We start from the raw sequence: 23,061 nt of genomic DNA, 5'->3' as shown, positions 1-23,061 counted from the left end.
ACAGAGACAGAGACAGAGAGAGAGACAGAGACAGAGAGACAGAGACACAGAGAGAGACAGAGACAGAGAGAAAGACAGAGAATAGGCAAGCAGCAGAATTTAATCTAATTTCAGATGTTCAGATGTTGAGGTACAGTACTATTATAATGTCAAATTGTGCAATGTTTTGTAAGAATTGTATGCATTGATTGGTTGATATAGAAATGCCCAGTTACCCTGTATAGTTATTTTAATATATTGATTTTTCCCCAAAGTAAAAAATATTCTTATAGTGGTTTAAGTGATAGAAACAAAACATATTAGCTTATTCCTTTTGCTGTCCAACATATAAATGCATATATATGTATGTATGTTTATACTGACCTATATATACATATATATACAAGTGGATATGTTGTAAGTTTGGTTTCCTTTTTGGTTGAATTCTGTGTTTATTTAAGGACTGGAAACTCAATTACTCAAAATTAATATTGTTGGATTTTCATCAAAATGTGGGTCTGGCCTAAAATAAATTGGTTCATTTCCTAGTTACAAATCCGCCTTCACTTTCACTAGGCATTGTGCTTTTTTTTTAGCTGACAGCTTTTGTGTGTATGTGTTTGCATGTGTGTGTGTGTGCACATGTGGGTGTGTTCCTTAAGCTTTTAAACTAGAATGTAAAATCTCTCAAAGAGATCTTTCACCTACTTTTCATTTTAGATTGATTTTTAGAAGAATGAAAAGAGAATAGAGAACACCTAAATGACATTGGAGTTTTTTTTTCTCCCAGTTATTAGAGTGAAGAAGAAAGAAAAGTAACATTCCTTATGCAAACACAGAAATATGTTGCACTGGTTTTCAATTCTGAAAATGCATTTCTTATTTGCTAGCAGTCATGTACAAGAGATATTTACAGATTGAGATTCAAGATTTTGTTAAAACTTTGCCATTTTAGAGTCAGAATTTGTCCATGAATTTCATAAAGATGAAAAACACCTTAATTGCTGGCTGTCTGGCTGTTTTATACTCAAAAGGAAATATGTTTACTAATAGTCATATAATATCAGCATTGCCTTTGCACAGATTATTTTTTACAAGTCCACAACCTTAATCATAAGAAAATAGAATATCCAGTCTCATTCTGATTCTTTTCTTCAAGTGCAGCATTAAACCACTCTCAGGTACTCTTTTCCTAGACAGATCAGAGAATAAAATCCCATTCAAACAGTCAAGGACAAGATGAGTCATTGCTCTCATGTGATCCAAGAGAGTGGTAGCTGGAAGCCAACATAAGATTCACTCCCTTGGGAAACCCTATATTTTCCATTTTTCTCCTCATTACTTCTTTTCCTAATGTCTTCATCCCAGAGAACTATGAGCATAAATGGAATACACTATTTCATTTTTTTCAGAAATAACTATGTCTCTATACAAAAGTCCATTTGGCAGAGAGTAGTTTACTTTTGTTTGCTTTGTTCTAGGTCTGTCTCCTCAGTTCCTTCCACACTAGACATTTCATTGCACCCATAACACTGCAATATTGAGAATTATTATGGCTTTTATGGTAATGGCAGGTAGCAGCCCTACTTATAGACTCAGACTCTGGCTTTTCCCTAGAACCATCCTGGCAGAATTCAGCCTGTTTATTTCATTTGTGTATTTGAGGTATTGGGATACTCTCTCCATTACATATTTAATTGGTAGCAGAAGCAGGAAAGGCTATTTAGGTGATGATTAAGAAGAAATCATTTTGGGGGAAAAGAAACCTTGGGGTTGTCTTGAGTATACTATCTGTTGTGAACTCATACATAAGAACCTGACCATTTCTTCTATAGAACTGTCACCAAAGTGAGACTCAACAAATACAAGAATGGCATTGCCAAAGAAATGTCTCAAACTCTGGCCAATCTCTAGCCATATACTCAGAAGACAGGTATGATAGTATGCCACCTTCTGCTAACAGAGAAAATCCATTGTCTCAAATACAGAACAAGATGTCTATGTGATAAAGCACCATTTCCAGCTAATGTTAGAAATCAGTCATGAATAAAAAGACAGATAGGAGCTAGCTCATGCAGTCTACTGGTGAACCGTGGCTCATAGAGCCTTTCATGTCAACTTCTGTCTATATTCTCAAACAAAATGCTGCTTCATTAAAAAAAATAGTACCCCTTTGGAAATAAAAAGGAGAAAAACCAAACTTTTGAAGTTATTCTCTCAACAAAGCTCTGTAAAATCAATCTTGTTTTCTCCAAGATGAACCAAATACCAGCCCTTCCATTTCCAAACGATGTTTCAAATACAATGGCTTCATTTAGAGGTTCAGCCAGAGCAACACAATGTGGTTACTTTCTAAAGAGACACCCTTACAATTGAGCCTGCCAAGAAATTCTGCTATTATCTTTTTTTCCAGTCTCCATTTTTCCTTAAATGGACAGATTTCCATGTGAAAAAAGAGACTATTCTTTCTTAAAAAACAATCAAAAACTACATCTAATTCTTTTACCACTTCTGTGAAAAATATGGAAGCAAACTTCATTAGATGTAAGAGAAAAACCAATTTACTGAAGCTTCCAACACTTATTTACTAATATAAAGCTTTAATTTTTTCAAAAGAAGCAGCAATCAGATTTCAGAAGTAACAAAGATATGAGAGGACACTTCAACTTGCTAAAGCAATGAATGATACCTTCATTTAGGTATACCTTCATTTAGGCACCCCATTCAATTCAGGAAACATATTGTGGGAAATTCCACAAAAGTGGTTGGCATGGGCTGAGAGGGGGGGGGGTTGGGGTTGGGAAATTTGCTCTGTCAACTTGCATGCTATGATACAAGAAACAAGGCTCAAGCCAAAGTCTTCGTCAAACACCTCAGGTACTATTGATTCCCATAATCTTGCTCATTCTTTTCTGACCTCCAAATAGACTGCACATCAAAGTATCAGTAGATACAATGCCCTACAGCTTATGCAGTTGGATACAAATCCTGCCTAGTTCACCACTGGCCACTACACTTTGTTCATATGTACCCTGGTGGTGTATAGAGCTGTGAGACATGCTTGCCTGCTTATAATCTTTTAAATTTTTTCTTATATCTTTAAAAAAGCTTTCTCTAGTTTTCCTGCTATTCTTTGAAGACTAACCCCCTCCTTTTACATAAAAGGCAGGGTATAAACAATTTCTGTAGCCACTTGTAAAATAGTTTTCCTATGAAAAGTCCAACCTGTTCGGCTCCACCTCCATCAAAGATTACACTTAAAAGAACAGCAACCACCACCACCAGTCTCTTTTTTCTTAGCACTGGGTGTTCTAACTGTAGCATTTTGCCGACATTTAATGGAGCTAGAGAAGGCAACCTTGGTTTCCCTGACTTCCCTGACTGACTTCCTTATTACTTGCAAGGGTGGCACTGCATGTCAAATGCCAATCCTTCATCAGTGAACTAACCAAAACCTTTGCAAGGTGTTGGGAAATAGCGACCTGTCATTGTCACTATCATCATCATCATCATCACCACCACCACTATTATCATCATCACTCTAACATCACATTATGATCTTTAGTACCACTTTCAACTTGTGCTGAAAGTATTCTCTGTGAACTGTGAATGATCTCTAAATATAATATCAATTTGACATATTTCCTTCCTTTAGAAACCAAACTGGAACAGCTAGACATGCCCATTGTACAAGGAAATGATTCACATTGCTACTACACCTCATTAAAACTATTTCCCCAATACTTTCCCACTTGTATAGGTTGAGTAAGTTATAAGCATATAAAATGGAAATGGCATGTCAGAACTGAATTTGGCCATCACCCACCAAATACACTTCTATTTTAAATGGGAAAAAATACATAGATTATAGCATAAAGAAGTGTTTAGCAGAAGCAATCCAAATAGTATGAAATGAACCACAGAATAGGCCAGCAACTAAGGTGTTTTAAAATCATTTTTTTCTTGAAAATATTTTTTTCCAAGTCCCACTTTTGGCTGTACAACCAGTTTGAAGAGAAATCCAGTCTTTTGTTCCCATGAGATGCTACTTTTTAGTTCACATAATAAAGCCAATAGACAATATTGAAGAAGGAAAAAACAACAGGAAAGAATATACGCGACCATCGATCTATGGCATTTACATCAGTCAAGTCGGGGATGGTGATTTTCAGCTGGGAGGCACGTCTCCGTAGTCGGCTCTTCTTCTGTGCCACGTGTCGCTCCAGGGCATTGCGGCCAAAACTATGTCTTGGCAAGCCAGCTTTCCGGTATTGGATACTTGAAGCATCATAGGCCAACATGGTGCTTCTTGGGTCTCCCAGTCCCATCACTGCCTCAGAGGTGGCCATTTCATTTTTTATTTCCAGGGTGCTCAGTAAGATATTTTCATGGGGGTCCATCTGGAAAAAATAAGCACCAGAAAAAGCAATTAGGAAATAAATATCTATATATCGATACCTTCTATGGGTGAGATGTTGTGCTAGGAACTGAAAAGTTACAGAAAGGAGGAGTCATACCCTAAAGTTTATAATTTAAGTGGGATTCCAAATACTTGAAAAATTAAATTATATGAAACATGATGAGATAACAGATGATAGATGATTAGAGAAATTCACAAATACTAATACCTAAGAAGTTATTTTGTTCATTTTCACAGCCAAGACAAGATGGGTAGAGGACAAAGTACCATCTTAACTTAAGCCATAGGAATGGGGGTCAAAAGGTTAAATGATCATTATGAGGATCAATATGAGAATGCATGACAAGGTTCTTGAAATTGAGGGTTCTTAGTGACATAACAGGTTTAATGGAAAGAATACTGAGAGGTGTGGTTGCTCTTTGATTGATTTACTTTAGGGCATTGGTCACTCTGTCTAATTTCCTATAACGAAACATTTTCTGATAGAAAGGAAAACATTTGTGTACTTTGACCAATAATTCCATTTTTGGGATGTCCAGTGATGATTATAGCAGAAAAATACCCATAATATATTCCAATAATAAATATTGGGGAAATTCAGAATATATTTATTTCTACCTAAGTTACTGCAACTGTATAATAATGGAAAAATGTCCATGATGATGGAGTATAGACCCAGACCTATACAGATGTATGGGTAACTGGCAACGCAAATGATAGGCTCATGGAGGATGTAATACCCTAGGCTGCTTGGATTGGTATAAAACCAATGGATATGGCAAAAACCATATATTGCTGCTTATATAGATCAGTAATGATATCTTAAGTTCAGGTTGATAAGTAGATTGATAAAATTGCACCACAAAGGTAAAGCTAAGAATTATTTTGAAAATAACCTCTATAAGTTAACATTAATTCAGTATTCTAGACCAAGAAATTCCACCTGGAAGACAAGACAGATATCTTCCCACTTGATACTTGAAAGATATGTGGCTTCAAATTGTGTGGGCTCTTTATACATTGATGAAAGCTCCTTGGGAGCTGTAGGTCTCCGTTCATCACTATGTGCTCTCTCTTCTGAGCATCTTGCTACTTAAGATCATAGATCCAGAGACAGAAGAGACCTTAGAGGCCATCTAGTTCAACCCCTTGGTTGAAGGAAACTGGTACCCTAACAGGTAAAGTGACTTGCCCAAAGTCATACAGGCTATAAGTGACAGATGCAAGATCTGAACAAAGTCTTCTGCCTCCAAGAGCCGTGCTCTTCCTAATTTATTGTGATGATTGCCTGGCTGACTAGGTTGATAATTAAATGACAGACTTGCAATGTCATCAGGCTGATCATTTGAACTTCCCCAATCTGAAAGTCCTGCTCAAGCTTGTGTTCTACTGCATCATCTTCATATGAACACAAAATCTCATAACGAGACACATGATAGTGGACTTTGGTGGAGACTAATTACATTTGATAAAACTAATAAAGTAATAGAGCTCATTGCTACCTTGTTCTGTAGACTTTTTAAAAATAAAGAAAACCTTTTTAAAGTATAAAACCAAGTAATTATGTAGTGTAATTAAGAGCAAATAGAGAAATGGAGGTCTTTCAAATAAAATATAGTTATTAGTATGGATAGAGTTTTGCTCACTCTAGCTGAATGTCTCTTGCATGCCTTGGTGACCATTGAGATGGCATGTTTATTACACAATTAGCATGTAAGCAGAAAATTTCTCCCAATGTCTTTGCCAATGAAAGCAGTACTGCTGTAAACTTATACCAAATGTGCTTACATAAAAAATAAAGCAGCAACAATACTAACAATATCAGTCAAAAGATTTGGGTTTTGGTCTTGGTTCTATTGCTGACCTATAAAGGGGCAATGAACTGGGGAAAGTCACTTGCCTTCTCAAGGCTTAGTTTCCTAAGCTGCAAAATGAAGGCATTGGAGTAATGATTTCCGAAGTAATTTTATCATTAGCATTCCTAGGTTCTATAAATGCAGGACTTAGAGATATTGTGGTATAGCGGAAAAAATTAAACTGAGAGTAAGAATGCCAAATACAAATGAAATGCTTGCCAGCAGTATGACCAATCTGAGCCTCACTTTCCCCAGGAAGATAATACTACTCAACATTACCTATCTCATTGGGTTGTTCATTTTGAAAACCTTAAAGCCCTACAAGAATTAAGCACTGTCATAATTATATAACCAATCCATTTTGTATGAATATCATGGAAAACTATGCTGAAAAAATTAGCATGTCACTCTGGTGGAGGAGCTGAAATGGATATAGAGATTGACAACCCTCAGAGACCAACTGGTCATCTTGGTCACCCCAGCTGCATCAAATAAAGGGCTAGCATTGGTTTACAAGCTGGTATCATATAAATGGAAGATCCTTATCCCAACAATATGCTATGTTTATTAATGCTGCTAATGCTAACTTCATACACACCATCTCATTTGAGCCTCACAATGACCCTGTCAAGTAGGTGAAATAGTTATTACTAACACCATGTTACAAATGAAGAATCCAGGCCTCAGAGAGGTAAAATGACAGCCTATGGTAGTGTCAGAGGCAGGATCTGAACTCAAGTTTTTTGGACTTCAAGTCAGTCAGTAAACAAAACATTTATTAAGTGTTTTCCACACCTTCATTTTGCATCTGAGGAAAATGAGGCCTTGAGAAGGGAACTTTCTTTCCCCAGGTCACTTCCCCTATATAGATCAATATTAGAACAAGGACTAGAGCCCAGATCTCCTGGCTGGTAATGTTAATATTACTGTTATTGTTTCCTATTTTTAACGCAAGCACAACTGGTATAGGAAAACAATTGCAAGCATGCAAACAATTATGTGTAAACAAGCTATACACAGGATAAAGTGAAAATCATCAGAAGAGGGAAGGCACTGGACCTATGCGGGAATCAGGAAAAGCTTGCTGTTGAAGGCAACCAGGGAAGCCAGGAGGCAGAAATGAGGAAGGAGAGCATCCCAAACACGGGGGAAAAGCCAATGAAAATGCCCAGCATTGGGAGGTAGAGTGCTTTGTTTGAAGAACAGCAAGGAGGCCAATGTCACTGCATCTCAGTGTACATGGGGTGGTAGGGAAGAGGGAGGCAGAGGTTGTAAGGTGCAAGAAGACTAGAAAGGTGGTGGTGGGGCAGGTTATGCAGATCTTTGAAAGTCAGAGGATTATATATTTGATCCTGGATGTGACAGGTGTGTGTGTGTGTGTGTGTGATATGGTCAAATCTGCATTGTAGGAAGATCATTTTGACAGCTGAGTAGACGGTAGGTTAGAGGTGTGTAGATGGGGGCACTCTATCACTATACACAGAGACTATTCAGTAAAACCTCTTCATATGACAACTCTGGACTACATCTGAACCAGGAAAATCATTTTTACACAGAGATTCAATATTGTATAAATGTATACAATACATACATTTATATACATGTATTTGTGTGTATGTGTATATATACTGCATGTACATGCATACTGTACATGCATGCACACATACATATATGTGTATTTGTGTATATGTATGTATGTGTATATATCTATGATACTGAATCATGAAGCATATACTGGGAAGAAGGGCACATAGGACTATTCCACTTTTACACTGAAATACACAGAGAAGCTAGCCATAGCATTCACACTATTAGCTATATTGACCTCTGATGTACAGCTCCTTCTTCCCCAGCTAATTTCTCCTTATAAGCTCTACCTTTTCTCCATAACAGTGTATTTATAAACTCTAAAGGCACTTTTCTTTCTTTTTTTTCTTGAATGTAATTTTTAAAAGAATGCTTTTATTTTATTTTCAATTACAATTAAAAACAATGAACATTTTTAAAAATATTTTTTTAAGTTCCAAATTCCCTCCTTGCCTGAACTCTCCCCTCCTTGAGAAGGCAAGCACTTTGAGATACATTATACATGTAATTAATGTAAAACATTTTTATATTAGCCATGTTACAAAAGAGAATAAAGATCCCTCCCCAAAATAAGTAAATATAAGAAAAAACTAAGAAAGGAAAAAAAGTATACTTTGATCGCATTCAGATTCCATTAAGTATCAAGTGAAAGTATTTTTCATCATAATTCCTTTGGATTTTTTTTTATCATTGTATTGCTTAGAAAAGCTAAGCCATTCACAGTTAATGATCTCACAACATTGCTGTCACTGTATACAATGTTCTCCTGGCTCTGTTTACTTCACTTTGCATCAGTTCATATAAGTCTTGCAGGTATTTCTTAAACCACCCTGCTTGTTGTTTCTTATAGCATAATAGTATTCCATCACAATCATTTACCACAACTTGTTCAGTCCTTCCCTAATTGATGAGGATTCCCTTTAAATTCTGGGGTATTTTTCAGTGGCTCAACATTTTATAAGAAAGAATGAGGGTGTCCTTTAATTTTTTTAATCTTCTTCATGGAATATATGTGAATGCTTCCATTTTGAACAGCATCATTTGATCACGGGAATAAAGCCTGACCAAAAAAAGTAAGGGTTAAATACCACACTAACTTCCAGAGTAGAGCCAGTTTAAATGATTGTTTAGATTAAAAGGGGGTGGTGGTGACATGTTCCTACTTATTAAACTGGATCTTATGGCTTCCTCCAGGTTTCAAGGGCAAAAACAGTCTGACTATAGAGACAGAGAAAAGAAACTATTTTGGTTTTGCTGTGGTGTCCTAAAGGAAACGAAACACAAAATAACTGAATAACTGTGAAAGCTTTAAGGATACTGATCGACAAAATGACAAACCATGATTCCAAAGGACTAATGATGAAGAATGCTATTCACCTCCTGACAGAAAAGGGATGGACTTCCAAGATGCAGAATGAAACACATTTTTGCACCTGGTTAAATGTGGCAATTTGTTTTGTTTTCCTATGCATATTTGTTATAAAGGCCTCATTTTAATTTTCTGCACAGAGAGGCAGGTGGTAAAGAAAGAAGATAAATGTTTTTAATTGAAAAACATTTTTAAAAAGTGAAAAAAAATCCATACTATACAAAGGTGGCAGAGCCAGTTTTATTTCTCTTTGGTCACTTATTGGATGTGTGTGATCATAGTTCACATGTAAACTGGGCTTTAGCAGATCATCTCTTAAGGATCCTTGAAGATCCATGACATTTATAACCCCTGTTATTTTATCTGATGTGTTTTTAGAACAGTATTTACATGTGCCTATGGTAAGGCAATGAAATTATCCCAATGGAGGTATGATACACTGTATTTTCATATGACAAATGAAAACCTGGAGGTGAGAATGGACACAGATAGGAACGAAGAAGCCTTTTAAATTTCTTTAAGTCAGTAGATGGAGAGGGCTCTTCTAGCAGTGGGGAAGAAATCAGACATTCAAACATGCCATGGAGAAATTTATGGGCATTGGGGTGAGGGAAGGGAAGGAAGCTTAGGCTTAATTTTATACCAAAAGTGGATTTCAAGTTGCATAAAATATAGGTAGCCTCCTCAAAAGGATAGAGTGGTAGAAAAAAGGTTGAAAATCTTGTTGAAGTTTGACAGCTTCCTCATATAGGCTATGTCAGTAAGATGTACTTTGAGCTTCATCTCAGCTTACTGGGTATTTAGCTAGGAATTGTCCCATGGATTAGTTCAATCCAAATCTGCCTTGGCCAGAATTATTGACATTGTTTATATGGATGGTTTCCAATGCATCCAATATTTTCCACTGGGTTTTACTTAGGCACTGGAAACACAAGCAACCACTTGCTTGGCCATTTTACAGTTGTTTTGTCTTTGGTAAGCAAACTGTCTAAAAGAACCAGTTGGGTTTGAATGGATTAGATTGATAAAGTGTCCATATGAAATTGCTCGTATTGTCTGTAAAAATGCTCAAGAACCTGTATCCTCAACAGTTTCTCTGAATGAGGATTTCATTCTAGTGATACAGCTTTCCAGTTTATGATGCCCACTACATTCACCAAGTGAATTGTATAAATGACTAAATTGGTTACAAAGCAGAAATTCAAGTGAATAAATCATTCACATGAATAAAACCACATGAGAAGTGCCCCAGATTTTAGGTGTCCTAATGAACACCTGCTCTCCAAGGTTCAGATTTGGTCTAAGGAAAACCAAAACCCAAACTTGCCTGACATAAAGCCTGGGTTCTGAGTAGACTAAGTTTCTAAGGTTGGCAAACCACATGCAAATAAAATCTTTTTTTTTCTATAACTTCCCTTCTCTTCCCATCCTATTGCTAGATTCAATCATCCTTTGAGTGGATTTCCTGTGCTTATCAATTTAAAAATGGTTTCTAAAAAATCTGAGAAAATAAGCTGGCTTCCTTTCTAAAGATTCCTAATATCCTTACTATTACTTCATATAGTACTGTGTGAACTGGCACAGTGTTTACAACAGTCAGTCAGTTGTCTCATAAGAACTGGAAGTATTTTTTCTATGGATCTTGAAATAAAATATTTTTTTTCCAGATCCTGGCCACTGAAATTGCTACTACATTAACAACATACTTGGATTATTTAAACTGTCCAGGATTTTCTCCTTACCTCTCCCCTTTTCTGATGAGAAAAAACAAGTTTGGTGGAAAATAATAACAACAATGAAAATAACAACAATAATTATAGCTTATATTTATGTAGCACTTTACAATGTGCAAAAGTGAGTTACATATTATTTGATCCCTTGAGAAATACCCTACTTTGCTGAAAAGGTTCATACCTATAGAAACTGTAATTATTAGTATAACAAAGCTTGGTCTCTATTTATACACAATATTTGAGTAGCAAGAACTTCATCTCCAAGTTTGACTCTTACTTTGCTGAACTTTAGTTACACATAGTGTTCGGTAAAGATATCCTTGACCTCGAACTATCTCCCTTTGGTATGCAGACCACCTCATTTGGTGACATCTCTTAAATGTCCATTTATTTCTAGGGCTTTTCTTGAACTTCTGCTCAAATTGCTACTTTTCCTATGAGGCTCTGAGTGACAATTCAATGTTTAAAAGCCCTGGAAATACTTCGATTGCTATATTATCACCTTAAGCCTCCCAGAAAGGTTGACAATATGAACTTCTGAACTTATTCAGGAAACTCTTAACTTTCCAGTTTCAAATTAGTGTGAGTGATGAGTGGGTGAATGATTTTGCTTTATCTGACTGATTCACCGATCTCTGCCATGAAATGCCATCAAGACCAAAATGACACTTGAAAGACAATGATAATGAATTATCAATCCTCTGGGAATATCCAAAGTGCTCATTCCAAAGGAAAAAAAGAAAACATGCTACAACTGCCTAACCCGAGCTCAAGATGTCAGGAGGTGAACAAAAGTTCATACAACAGAAAATGAAATGGGGAATCAAGGTGAGTCAAACAGTATGTAACTTTTCCAAATCTTTCAGTCCAAAGCATCCAAAAAATGAAAAGAAGTAGAGAAATGGGCATGGGGTTCAGATGCTAATAGCTAACATTTATATAGCCATGTGGAAGGTACTTTACAGTTATTATCTCATTTGACTCTTATAATAACCCTAGGAAGTAGCTGCCATTATAATCCTCATTTTACTGATAAGTAAACTAAGGCAGACAGATATTAAGTGACTTGCTGAGGGCTACCCAAGTAGTATCTAAGGTCACATTTGAACTTAGTGTTTCTTGACTTTGGGCCCAGTGTTCTATCCCCTGTGATATCCAACGGCCTCAAAGGATTTATTTTGAAGATGATGATCAAACCTTATAGATTTTTGTGTGCCTGGAAGCAGGAGAATAGTATCATTTGAACAAGGCCATTTGTAAAATATGCTGAATTTATTTTCTGTTTTATGTAATATAATTTAGGAAATTTGTTACTTATGGGATATATTAGTAAATCAGTCAGACAATCAATAAGCATTTATTAAACACACTATGTCAGGCACAGTGATAAATGTTGGGGATACATACAAAAGCAATAAACAGTTCCTAGGATCAATGGACTCACATTCTAATAACAGAGATAACACATAATTAATTTGATACATGTGTATATATGTGCATACACACATTTATATGTATATACACATACATACACACAATGCATACATACACATATGTATTGTGTATATGTACACAAATGCACACATCTATGTATATATGTAAAGTAGATGAAAGATATATTCAAATGGGGAGGCATTAAGAACTGAGGGATAGTGCAAGACCTCCTGAGAGAGGTGGAATGTGAGTTCAGACTTAAAGGACAGTCAGCAAAACTAAGAGATGGAGGTGAGAAAAGAGAGGATTCCAGGATAGGGAACAGCTGATTCAAAGGCACAAAGACAGGAGATGCAATGCTATGTTTGTGGAACAGCAAGTAGTCTTCCAATACAGTTGGACTGTCGAGTAAACATAGGGGAGTAATAAGAAGACTGAAAAGGTAGAAAAAGGTCAGATTGTGAAGAAATTTAAATGCCAAACAGAGGTCTTTAGGTATTTGATCCTGAAAATAATACGGGGTTATTAAAATTTATTGTGTAGGTGGATAACATGGGCAGACCTACACTTTAGGAATTCACTTTGGCAGCCAAGTGGAGGAAAAATTGGACTGGGAAGAGACTTGAACAGGGAGACTAATTAGAAGACCATTTCGATAATATGGGTGACAGTCAATGAGGTCCTTAATTAAGACTCCTGTGAGTGGAAAGGAGAAGACACACATGAAGAATGCTGTAAAGGAAGAAACAAAATGTGACAACAGGTGGCGTATGTGGGGTAAATGAGAGTGAGGATTCAAGTATGACATCTATGTCATCATCTTGGAGAACTGGAAGGATGACAAGGCCTGACAGAAGGAGGGAAGTTCATATTGGGTCTGGGGACAATTTGTATAGAGATGACAATGGAACACATTACAACTAATAAGATCACCAAGTGATAAAGCATGAAGGGAAAGGAGAAGAGGACCCTGGATAGGGTTTTGCGGGCCAGTGAATAAAATTCCATTATTTTGCCTCTTAAGTATTTATATGAAACATCCTGAGATTAAGCACAGAATTGTGTGTGTGTGTGTGTGTATACACACACATATATACATATACATACTTATATATGTATATGTAGATATAGATATATAGATAGATAGATAGATAACCTCAAAGACTATTCAAGTCCAACCTAAGTGAGATTTTCCAAAAATCTCCTCTAATAACAATCCTGGAAAATAGCTATCCAGACTTTGCTTAGAAACCTCTGGTGAGGCAGAATATATGACCTACCAAACAAATGTTTCACCTTTAGATAGCACTCATTTCCTCATATCATCTTGTAATCAATTCTCAGCAATTTCTATCTATTTCTATATAGTTCTGTCTCTAGGTAGAAGAAGTAAAAAAAAGAACAAGATGATTTTCAGATAAGTAAGAATTTATGCAGGGTTTTGCAGTGAAAAAACATCTAATATATGTGAGTGGACTAGTTGGTTGATGCCATTTTCTTAAAAAAAAACTATCTCTGGTCCTATTAATGTATTTGCTGATGGCTTCCCACATTTCCTTTTCAAAAAAAATACAACTTAAATCGAGAAGTAGCTGAGTGCTTTAGAGGAAATGACACTCCATGTGAATTCTAACAAAAATCCGGGTACTAAACAAGCTAAAGACCTAAGGCAAGTAGTAGTGGTGGTAGTAGTAGTAGTAGTGGCAGTAGTAGTAGTAGTAGTGGTGGTGGCAGTAGTAGCAGCAGCAGCAGCAGTGGCGGTGGCAGTAGTAGTAGTTAACAACTAGAATTTCTATAGTATTTCAAAGTTTTAAAAGTGCTTTTCCAAACAGTCCTTTGAAGTAGGTGCAATTATTTTCTCCATTCTACAGATGAGGTAAGTGAGGCTGAGAGGAATTAAGTGACTTGCCCAGTGCCATTAAGTGACTTGCCAAGGATATGAGTCAGAATTTGAACTCAGGTCTTCCAGTCTCCAATTCCATTGCTCCAACCACTGTGCAACCTCGCTACAAGTCCTTTGATAATTTCCCTATACATAAATTTACAGTTTACAAGGCACTTTCCTCATAGCAAATCTTTGAATTATGTTTGCGTATTATCTTCATTCCACAGAGAACAAAACTGAGATCCAGAGAGGTGAAATACTCGGTCCACAGTTACATAGTTATTAGTAGAGTTGGAATAAAAACATAAGTGTTTTGACTTCAAGTCTAATGTTCTTATTTTCTTCTTGTTTAAAGTTCCAATGTTAATTCTAACATACTGGATTAGGAGATTAATCTCAGTTTCCTCTTCTCTAAAGTCAGAGGGTTAGGATGATCTCTTAAACTCCTTTATAGTTCTAACATTCTATGATATATTAAAAAAAATTTTCATGTTGCATATGGTCTGCCTCTTTTCTTTAAACTAGCTTGCAATTACTTGTGTAATGCACTGAGAAACAGAGGAATAAAAGAAAGGGAAGATTTACTCCAGGAAGATTTATATCAGGCAGGGAATTCTAGAGTCTCTGAGATGCCAAGCAAACAGTTATTGTTTGTAATTAAGGTTCCTTCTATTCCATCTGTTCTTATTTCATACAATGAATTTCTCTTAGAATTTGATTCCTCTCTGTCCATGTGTTCCCTCAAGATCCCTTTATCTTTGAATGAAATCTGTGACAGACTTGACACACACTTTTTTGTGAGTTAAGATTTTTTTTTTGGAGGAGACCATTTTATAATTGTTTCTCTTACAAATAAAGTAAACTCATTCATGAGATGTGTATACACATACAAATAATACAATTTTTGAAAAGGCTAGCTTTGTCTCCAATTTCTCAACTTTAAATAAAAAAACACATTACTCGTATTTCTATAATAATAACATATTTCCATGACTTTTTCTAAAGGTTTACAAAAGTTTCCTCACAAGACTACTATGAAAAGGCAGTGTAAGTATTATTATCCCCATTTTACAGATAGTCTCCAGGAGATGAAGTATCAGAGTCAAGATTTGTACCCATATCTCTTAATTCTGAATCCAGTTCTTTGCACGGGAAGCCCCCTGAATAAGGTAGAGTCTAACTGATTCAACTTAGATTGAAGACAAAATAAACAGACAAAACCGTTTTTATATTATTTAAAAGCTGGTTCTTTTTTAAAAATTGGGGGCACGTTCTGTATCCTCAAAAAACAAAGAAATAAATGCAGACTCACTGACTCAAATCCCACATAAGACAGTGATTTTTGAATTTTATATTTTCTCTAGCAGGTTCAGGCATATAAATTCATTATGGGTGATGGCTCACTGGAGTTTTCCAAATAGACCTTTTCATATTTATTCTTTTCTAATCTATTTTTTCTGCCCCATATAAGAAATATGGAATGTTTTTCCAGAGAGAGTGAGACTTGGAAAGCTACCATTAAATGATTTCAGTAGTACCCCATTCTATCCTCAAACTCATGAATAGAGAGTTAGGTAGCTTCTGGTCAATTTTTCACTCACACTCTGGGAGCCACAGTAGAAAGGAGGGAATAGAAGTCTGTAATTTGGTAGATAGATGAACCAGGTGAGGCTTCAACAATGATTGGTAAATTGTGACTGGCCTATTGGGAACCCATTGTTTAATTCTAAACCTGAGAGGAAGCATGGCATAGTGGAAAGAGAAATGGATTTACCATCTGATGACCTGGGTTATATCCCTACCACTGGCACTTACTAGTTTTATGACTCTGGTCAAAGCAATTACTGTTTGAACTTCTGTTTCCTCAGCTTTAAAACAGGACTGATATTATCTGCCTTACCTACTTTAATGGGTTGTTGTGAGGATCAATGGGCATAATGAATTTAAAACATTTTGTAAACACTGAAACTCTGTTTAAATGGAACCTGTTATCATCTGTTTTGTGGGTCAGTGTACTGCACTTAGGTCTGAAGCATTAAAAGACATAGAGGAAGGCTTCTGATGAGTTGCAACAGTGCCCAATGGGGAATATATGAAATTTTATGTCCAAGAATTTCATTACAACAAGAGTTTCATGAGTAAATTTGGATGGATTAAATTTGCACCAGAGCAGAGAATGCCCAAGATAATGAAATCACAGCTCCAATGAAGGGTTATTCTATTCAACAAATTCAACAAACCTTTATTCATCTACTTTGTGATAGGTACTTAGCACCAATGCTGAGGATACAGAAACAGCAATGAAATGGTCCCTGCCATCAAGGTACTTACATTCTCTTGGAACATATAACATGTGCACAGATAAACAATATAAGGTAATTTAAGAAAGGGGAAAGATTACACAGTGATCTTTTTTTTATACAGAAAGATGAGTATAGAAGTGGATATGATTTCTGCATTACAGACCTGGGCAAGATGTAGGGAGATCAAATGTTGGGCTCAAATAAGATCTCATAGTCCAGATTATCATAAGTATTGCTAGGACCTTAGAATGCCTCTGCATTTCTCCTGTGCCCAGACTTTGGACCTGAAAAGCCATATGTGAACATTAATTTTGCTCAGTGGTCTGAGAGAATGCTCTCATATTTATAGACTATCTAATATGCGTGCTAATGTAGCATCCTTAGAGGCAGAAAGAGTTTGGATTCTGAAAGGATCTTGGCAGGATCAACTCTGGGCTTTGAGCCAACAGCCCCAGGTTTCATTCCTAGCTCCCACAAGGTAATGTGACATTGGAAAAGAAGATGCCAAAATTCTTCCCATCTTAGTGTCACTATCTGAAAATCTCTTCTCTCTAGAGGATATATATCAGAGTAGTTAAGGTAATCTCCAGGTCTATTTTTTTACAGTCTTAAATTGGCTCCCCATGTATTCTCCTAACCTAATACCATTTTGTATCTACCACTGCCTATTGTTCATTTTGTTCACAGGCTAAGGACATACATGTGTAGGACCTTCTGCACAAAGATACTCTTGTGAACATCTAGCAAATCTCCTTTTGAAAAGTGAAAAGGGGATTGCTCAGTTCCCTGAGGTCCCTGGAACATGCCCATCCTTCTCACATCTACTTTAATGGTTTATCTTGGACTTTAAAAAAAAACAAAACACACACACACACACACAAACCACTGGTATCTGGTATCTGTGTGAACATGAGAGCTAACAGGAAAAAGTGAACTAGTTTTTGTCACATACCACGAACTCACATACACAAATTAATTTGCTTTGAAACATGCTGATATGTCATTTTTTAAGGACATTGATATACTGTTGAGATTAAGAAAAAATCTCACTAAGTAACTATGGTAGTTAGGTAGCACAGTGCCTGGCACAAAGGAAACAATATATGCTCATTGACTAAGGATTGACAATAGAAAATATAAGGAACAGTCAAATCCCTTTCATAGCTGATACCAGAACAATAAAATATCTGAATTACAAGAGTGATTTTTACATCCCACACAACAGATTTCTTTGATTCATACTGACTGGGTTTCAAGAAACTTTAGAGATTATTTAGTTCAACCTTGAGTTTTATATAGAAACTGAATGGTTTGCTCAAGGGCACAACAGGGTGACAAAGGATTCACATTTATATCTCCTGACTCCCAGTGCAGGTACAACTGACTTCTGTGTGGGACAACTGTCCCAAGATAATTCATTGGGAACCATGGGTATTGTGAATAAGTCATAAGATGAGAGAATTTAGACCTGGAATTTTCCTCTGGGACCATATAGTTCAATCATTTTCCTATACTAATCACAGATTTGGAGCACACAGATAAGGTAAAACAGGTAGTTTCAGTCAAGATTCAACCTAAGGAATCCAGACTGAAAATACAGGTATATTTCTGTTTCATGAAGTTGGAGAGACATGATGGGCATGTTAAAGGAAGTTCCCCAAATCTGAATGGGAAAGAATGTCACTTTATCTAGCCCATTATATATTTTCACCTTCTACATATCTCTTATGTGACAGCTGCAGTGCTAGTGTTATCCAACCTTTTCTTCAAGGATTCTAGTCAGAGGGAGTTTACTCTATTTTGGGCAACACGGACTGTTAGGAATATTTTTTCTTTATATCAAGTTGTAATTTCTGTTTACTGTTCCTAGTTCTATCATCTGGGTTCAACTCTAACATCTTTTCCGTATAATAATGCTTCAGGTACTTGAAAACAGTTGTCATGTTCTCTTTTCTAGAACAGATATCCATAATTCTTGCAAATGTTTCTCATATGTCAAATTCTCCCGTCCCCTTACAATCCCGGACATCCTTCTCTGGATACATTCTGGTTTGTCAATGTCCTTCCTAAAATATGACACCCAGAAAAAAAAGACAATACCTCACATAGGGTGAGACAGGGCAGAGTATATTGCGGCTATCCCCACCTTTGTATCCTTGTTCACATTTAACCTCTCAGTAAAAATTTTACACTTATGTGACTTTTTTTCTTGAACAAAAATATGGAGCTTTTCAGCTTATTAAATTCCATATTATTAGATATGATCTATTGTTTTAGCTTCACAAGATTTTCTTGGGTCCTGATTCTGTCATCTAATGTTCTCTATATGGTAGACATCTGATAAGCATGCCATCTATGCCTAGTTAACTACGTGATCTCTAATTTTCCCCTCTTCCTTACCCTGTTTTAATATCCTTTGTTTCTCTGTGTGGGGAGCTATTGAGTCAATCAATCAACTACTAAACCTAACTGAAAGTGGCAAGATGCTACACCCTAATGTCTTTGTCAGGTGAGAACAATCAGAGCTGTGAACTGATAGTGGTGTTGAATAAAGCCCAGACATCAATCAATCATAAGCATTAGACTAAGTGCGGAAAATAAGAAGTTCTTGAAAGCCATTAGAGCTCAATGACTCCACATAAGTATTTTCAGACTAGTTGAGGGACCTTGTCATATCCTGTGGGGCATATACTGGCTAGCTACTTTGGAATTAAGTACTTAAGGATCTGGCAAATGAAAGTTGAAGCCTTCCAGGTAAGACCAAGAGAAATAAACATTTGGTAGGTGAAGGTGGGGGAAACAACCCTGTCCCCAAGTTAGATGCTAGCCAAGGTCTTTTTCTCTTTCCCTTTGACCAGAGGAGGACCTTGTAAATTTCAGAGGATCAAAGGATTTGGGTTTCTCATTGGTATCTTACCCTTAGCAGAATCTCTGGAACACATGACTCAATGACTGCTTTGAGAGCCAAGGATGAATTTGATATTTTGAGGTAAGGAACTTCAGGATTCTATAATAAGCCCCCAAAGAAGCTACACCATGTTTCATGAGCATTCCCTCATGAAAGAGAAGCTCATGAGAAGGCTGCAAAGGGGAGAAAAGGATTTCCAGTAACAAGGATCTTTGACATGTGTTCTCTCTAAGCATGAGCCTGCATTTCTCTGCACTTTGAGTATCCTGGTAGGAGAAAGTTTTCAGATTTTTGAAGGAATGTTTTGTACCAATTGTACTGTCACACCAGCTTAATAAATACCCCATTTAAAAAATTATTTTAATTTGCCTAGTTGATAACAATGGATAATCATGAAGGAAAGCATAACAGTGGAGGGCTTGTGAGTTATAACATTAGAACCACTCCCCACCCACAGATGTAATAGACAAGCTGAGGACCCAGTCTTATAGTTACTCCAGAAAAAGTACTACATTTCTGTGTCATAAATGATCTGGGAGCAGGGCAGCTAGGTGGCAAAGTGAATAAAGCGCTGGTCCTGGAGTCAGGAGGACCCAAGTTTGGTTCCAGCCTCAGACACTTAACACCCACACAAAATAACTAGCTGTGTAACCTTGGGCAAATTACTTAACCCCAATTGCCCTCCAAAAAAGCAATAAATAAATAAATAAATGATCTGGGGGGACGGGGCTTAGAGATCATCTACTCAAATTCTTTTATTTAGAAGAGGAAATTGAAACCAAGAAATAGTAAGTGATTTGTTGAATGTTGTGAGGCCATTATTTGAATCTACATGCTTTCACTCAAAACCTAATGCTTTAGAATCATTGTATCCTGCTTTTTCAATATGGTAGCATCTAACACAAAGAAGTTTGCACGAACCTAGAATTAATTCCGTGTAGTAATGTAGGACTTTAGATTGATAAGAACTCTAATAAAACATACGGAACATAATTCAGTCTGAAGCTCTTGTTTTAAAGATGAATAAACTAAGGCCCAGAGAGGCTCAGTAAATTGGCCAAGATCACACAGTGATTAGTGACAGAGTTGGGACTGAAATTCAAGTTTCCTCATTGTATTTGCCACTTTTACCATAATACTATGAGCTAGGTTAATACTAATCACTAAAATAAAATGTGGGAATTATATTCAGTAATATTTTATAACATTATCCCACCTTCAATTGGAATCTATCTATAACATCATCATCATCATCATCATTTTTAGAAGTTATACATTGAAGATGACCTCTTTTCAGCCATATTTTACAAATTCCTTGTCACTATAACAATGCATATAACAACTCATTTAAACTGGTCACATTATAATAGTAACACATTGTATTTAGATTTAGCACTTGGGTTTAAATAAAAAACACATACCTGCTAATCCTCTTTTCTCTCAATATCCCCTTTGTGCAGATCATAATACCTACATTTACTGGTAGGCACAAGTGAAGTAACTAGAACTCAACTGATTTCTCCAAGATCACACAGAAAATTAATGTAGCAAATAAACTGTTGAACCTTTACCTCCTCAGCTCGTCCTTGGTTCCTCTAGACTACACTTCTTTTTAGATTGGATAGTCACTTAGCTATTACACCCATACATGCAAATACATACATGGCTCTGAAGAGAAATTGGCATCACTCAAGAGTCTCAAAAGACTAGAGTTTGGTTACTACATAAGGTGAATTTCTCTATCAGGTCAGTTGACAGGACTGTGGTGCATCTGCTCTCTCCTCTCCTCTGCCAGTTTGCCCACCTAAGTAGGAAAGTTCTTACTCTGTCTTCCATCCTCTCTCACCTCATTCCTTACAGAAATTCAAAGAAATATGCAATATTGGAAGTGTCCATGATAGAAAACAGCAGGCTTTAATCATTTCTGTTGAAATTCAATTTAAGGACATTGGTCAGAAGTGAGGCATAACATACCATTTTCATACATTTTTAGTAGCATCAACGATCAAGAGAATAAGGCTATCAAGATGACAAGAATATTCAGACACCCCCTTAGAGTCCTAAGGGTCAGAATTACAGACAGTAGGTCCACTTTACACCAAACCCTATACTTTATATTTGTTTGGGCTTTAAACTTTTATCCAGGTACTTTTATACCTTTCATATTATTTTCTCTTCACATTTGCTCAGCTAGCTGGTAGAACAAGTATAATTATACCACTTGATTGTTAAGGAAACTAAGTTTTAACATTATTTATGATTGTTATTATTATTTATCTTGAGGACATTGAATGACATCCAAAGTAAGAAAGTGATAAAATTTGACCTAGAATTCTTCAGACTAAGTCTGTAGTGATTTCCACTAGACTACATTGTCATGAATGACTACTTTTCAGGTTAGTCAAAGGGAAAACTTGGATTTTTAAGGTAGCCAATGCCTAACACACATTTTGGTCTAGTTAAACTGGCCTTGTTGCTATAGCTCATACATGGCACTCAATTTTCCACCTCTGTGTCTTTGCCTTATTTGTCGCCTATGCCTGGAATATATTGCATCCTTATATTTGTCTATCTGAATCCCTAGCTTCCTTTAAGACTCAGCTCAAGCACTACCTTTTATATGAAGCCTTTTTTGATCTCCCCAGTTTTAGAACATCCCCACCTCCAAAAAAGACTAAAAAACAACAAAAGACTCTAGCTAGCTAGAATCTATTTAACTACCTGTTGCCTCCCTATAAGCTCCTTTAAAGCAAACACTAAATTTTCCTTTCATTTGTAGTACCTCATACAGTGTCTGGTACATGGCAAGCACAGAATCAATGCTTACTGATTGACAATTAGATATGTACCTTTTTCTGCAACCTTCTTGAGCAATTTTCACCCAATCATTCACTCAGTATCCCACCTTAGCTTAAAACTTGTGTAACAAACATTTCATAAGTTTCTTACTCTATCTCCTATAGAAATAAAGTAAAAGAAAATTGAGAAATATGTTTCAGTTGAGCCAGTAGAAATACCATTGGAATGGTAGCCATAGGGCACAGAATCTAGGGTGGGCTCTGAAACTAATTATGTGGCTTTAGGCAAATCATATTCTCTAGCTGGTCTCAATTTCTTTGTGGGGAAAATATGAATAATTAATAGATAATCTTTAAGCCTCTTCTCGTTTGGTGAGAAAACTCATTTCCAGGAAGAACACTGAGTATTTCCTAGGGTATTTTTATTCTTTCATTAAAGATTCCTGACTGCTATCAAATCTAAAGAGAAATTAGTTAATGAAAATCATAATGACTCCCAAGTCCACTATTATTACAGCCCAAATAGCTAAAAGTTGATGCTTAGTCACAGTTTTAAGACCACACAGTACAGGACATTTGTAGAGCAGAACTGTGAAATCACCAACCACTGAGCATCCTTAAAACAAATGTAGAATTGCTCATGTAGCCAGTGAGTGTAGCCAGTACAGAATTAGTGACTGATCCTCTCATGAACCCTTGCCCAGTGGAGCATCTACCCTTCTCCACTCCCATGCTCTAAAAGATGGTGCTTAAGTTGGCACACAGTTTTCAGCCATGAGCCAAGCTGTT

General features: G+C 36.4%; 1 protein-coding gene across 2 annotated transcripts in view; it reads right to left on the bottom strand.

The window, feature by feature from the left end:
• Window positions 1-4: 4 nt before the first annotated feature.
• GABRB2 (gamma-aminobutyric acid type A receptor subunit beta2) overlaps window positions 5-23,061 on the bottom strand; it is a 255,749-nt gene continuing 232,692 nt past the window's right edge. For both annotated transcript variants that reach the window (XM_069102429.1, XM_069102430.1), the window contains one exon: window positions 5-4,379. In XM_069102429.1, the coding sequence (XP_068958530.1) occupies window positions 4,032-4,379 (348 nt within the window). In that variant the 3' untranslated portion in view covers window positions 5-4,031. The remainder of the gene's footprint in view (window positions 4,380-23,061) is intronic.

Source organism: Petaurus breviceps, unplaced genomic scaffold (genome assembly GCF_028583685.1).
Source record: "Petaurus breviceps papuanus isolate PSGF00001 unplaced genomic scaffold, PetGlider_PUasm1.0 551, whole genome shotgun sequence".
Lineage (NCBI taxonomy): Eukaryota > Metazoa > Chordata > Mammalia > Diprotodontia > Petauridae > Petaurus > Petaurus breviceps.
This window is presented reverse-complemented; position numbering and strand designations above follow the sequence as displayed.